The sequence below is a fragment of the Otolemur garnettii genome, unplaced genomic scaffold, assembly GCF_000181295.1.
Source record: "Otolemur garnettii isolate 467f Iridium unplaced genomic scaffold, OtoGar3 scaffold00020, whole genome shotgun sequence".
Taxonomy (NCBI): domain Eukaryota; kingdom Metazoa; phylum Chordata; class Mammalia; order Primates; family Galagidae; genus Otolemur; species Otolemur garnettii.
This window is the reverse complement of record NW_003852415.1, coordinates 536,101-539,084: the sequence shown is the minus strand read 5'-3', so window position 1 is coordinate 539,084 and position 2,984 is coordinate 536,101. Positions and strand designations below refer to the sequence as shown.

Genomic DNA, 2,984 nt, shown 5'->3' with positions numbered 1-2,984 from the left:
AAAAAAAAAAAGAAAGGAATTTTATTTTTTCTGAGATGGAATCTCACTTCGTTGCCCTGGGTAGAGTGCTGTAGCATCATAGTTCACAGCAACCTCAAACTCTTGGGCTCAAGTGATCCTCTTGCCTTAGCCTCCTGAGTACCTCGGACAACGGGTGCCCACCACAACACCTGGCTATTTTTAGAGATGAGGTCTCGCTCTTACTCAAGCTGGTCTCAACCTCCTGAGCTTAGGCAATCCACTCCTCTTGGTCTCTCAGAGTGCTAGGATTACAAGCGTGAGCCACCGCACTGGCTTACAGAAAGGAATTTTAAAGCTGGAAGTTCCAGTTGTGACAGACCAGTCTCTCAGTTTACAAGACCCTATCACATTCAAGTTCTTTTCAAGTTGAACTCATGCTTAACGTAAAGGAATATATTCTAGTCAAAGTTTCCAGAAAATGGTAATTGGAGAATTTTTCAGATCCTCTATAATCCCAGTTATTCCCTACATTAGTTGTCACAGAAACAAAGGCAAGAGACAGTTTTACCTCCTGTGGATTTACTGCAGTTAAGACAGAAACTTCAAATGACTGCCTCCCTGACTGCATGGTCACCAAGTGATGTGTCACATCAGGCACTGAAGACAAGGGACGTGGGGAACCTTCAGCAAGTACCTCTGTGGAACAACAGAAAGATATTCCAATGAAAAGTGAATCCACATTTATGGTGTTACAACATCTTTTTAAAAGAAAAAAGAAAAGAAAAGTGAATCTACAGATATTCCTAACTTGAATCATTAGGACTCTCACTAAGAACTCTAAAAACTATTCCTGAAAAACTGAACCCCACATTGTTTTATTTCTTCCAAATTAATTCCTGCCTGATAATCATTATCAGTGAATTTGGAAAGTATTATAAAAGGAAAATGGGAAAAAATGTCAAATCTTAATATAGGAGTTGACCTTTTCAACATACTAATTAAGAATAATATAGCTTCAGCACTGTTATCTGGATTAAAACTATGTACAAAATGGGGTAAAAACTGCTTAGGCAGGCAGATTAGGGCAGTCAAAAGCTAGCCCTTAAAGCAGTCACCAATGATACTAATAGCACAATATGTACAAATCAACAATTTAAGTTAAACCTGGTTTCCAAAGTTCCTACTCAGCATCCCTTCCTCTTTTGGGACTTTCTTCTTCAAGGCTGGCAAACTAGCTCCACGCAACTTCTGTGCTTCATACTTTGGTTCTCCACTAATACCATTCATAAAACAGAGGAGCCTTATTTGGTAGCACATGTGGGCTTTGTAGGCTCTATACAGAAGTTACATAAACACAGTTATACCCAAAACATCCTGAGTAGGATATGAGTGACTCAACATAGGATCTTATTAAATATTTATCAGTGAGATCACCATGAAACTGTTCTGGAAATAGTTGATAGATATACTACTTAGTCCTCAAAAAGTAAGTTTCTTCTACAGACTTTCTATCTTATTCTACTCTCTAGACTCTATTAAATAATTTAATGTTTGCTTATACTACATATACTTTCTTCTATTTACTTAATGTTGATTCCCAGATATATTTAAGTTTTCACTTTTCAATTGGATTTTAAAGTCCTTATCTTTTACTTTTGTCTTTCCCATGGTGCCAGGCACACAGTAGGCACTGAATAAATGCATGCTGACCTCACCTGTTAAGTCTGTCAGAGAAGAGGGCCTGGCCTGTGTAACTTGGGTGAAATTTCTATACCAGAGAGGACCAAGTATTTCCTAGAGAGCCCTTTCTTTTCTCCAGAAGATATGGCTTTTGAAGGTATGGAGAAATTGCTTTATATCTCCTCTGTAAAACCTGGTTATGTTCTGTTTAAATGTTTTAAAAGTTAAGTTCTTCCATAACTGCAATAGGAAAGATAGAAATGGTTGGGCTAGGATGCTAGAATTATAAATAATTTTCTCTTTATTGTTCTGTTACATCATCTTTGATGATTTTTTTTTTTTTTAAGAGACAAGGTCTAACCATGTTGCTCAGACCAGACTTGAGCTCCTAGGGCTCAAACAATCCACCCACTTCAGCCTCCCGAGAAAAAATATTTTTTTTTTCTTCCAGATTAATTTATCAACCCCAGAGAATAAGAGCACAAATGCTATTCAGTCATACACAGCTACTCACAAGAAAATGAGATTAAGTACAACTGTCATTTTGGAGACACCCCATTCCTTAGCCCCTTAGTTGCAGCCCATTTTACCCAAATAAAGGAGAGTTGGAAGTCTTACCATCATCAACTCCCAGGAGAGAATTGGTATTTGGTAGGTTCAAGGACTCTCCACCAAGGCTGGGCTGGGAATTCATAGACACCAGGTTTTTACTGGGTACTGAAGCCTCTTCAAGCAAACTACTGCCCATTAGTGGCTCAGCTGCACAGAGAAGAGGATGTGAGAGACATACAGCAGTCAAGGCTGTGCCTAGTCCTCATTTTCCTTCATGAGGAAGCTGGCCTCTTTCATAACTAGAAGTTAATCTATATTTTAGATGCCACCTGCTATCTCATCTACTTTTAGAAAATAAAAAATCTAGAAGGGAAGGTTTGAGCCTATGGATAATGAGACCTTTGCTTGTGTTTAGCATATGAAGAATTAGCATATGAAATAAGATAGATAAATCTTTAGAAAGGAGCATTTGTAAGAAAAGACACAGAAAAGGAATAAGAATTTAAAAATTATCAAATTTAAGGTAGAGCCAAAAGGTATTCATGACTAATTAGTAAAAGATATTTAAATTATTATCATACAGAAATCTTTTATCATTCTACTACTCAAAAACTACTTCATGGATTAGCACTAGTTACCCCAAAAAGTTACCTAGGGAAACTTTTTAAAACTACAAATTTAAAAATTACAAATTATCTTACAAATTATCTCATTTATCAGGTTCCTTTATTTTATTTTTTATTTTTTTTATTTTTTGAGACAGAGCCTCAAGCTGTCGCCCTGGGTAGAGT

At 36.8% G+C, this 2,984-nt stretch overlaps 1 protein-coding gene across 1 annotated transcript in view; it reads right to left on the bottom strand.

The window, feature by feature from the left end:
• ZNF410 (zinc finger protein 410) overlaps positions 1-2,984 on the bottom strand; it is a 54,589-nt gene that overhangs the window by 9,847 nt on the left and 41,758 nt on the right. The window contains 2 exon segments of the mRNA XM_023511486.1: positions 530-657; positions 2,260-2,448. Of these exon segments, the coding sequence (XP_023367254.1) occupies positions 530-657; positions 2,260-2,448 (317 nt within the window).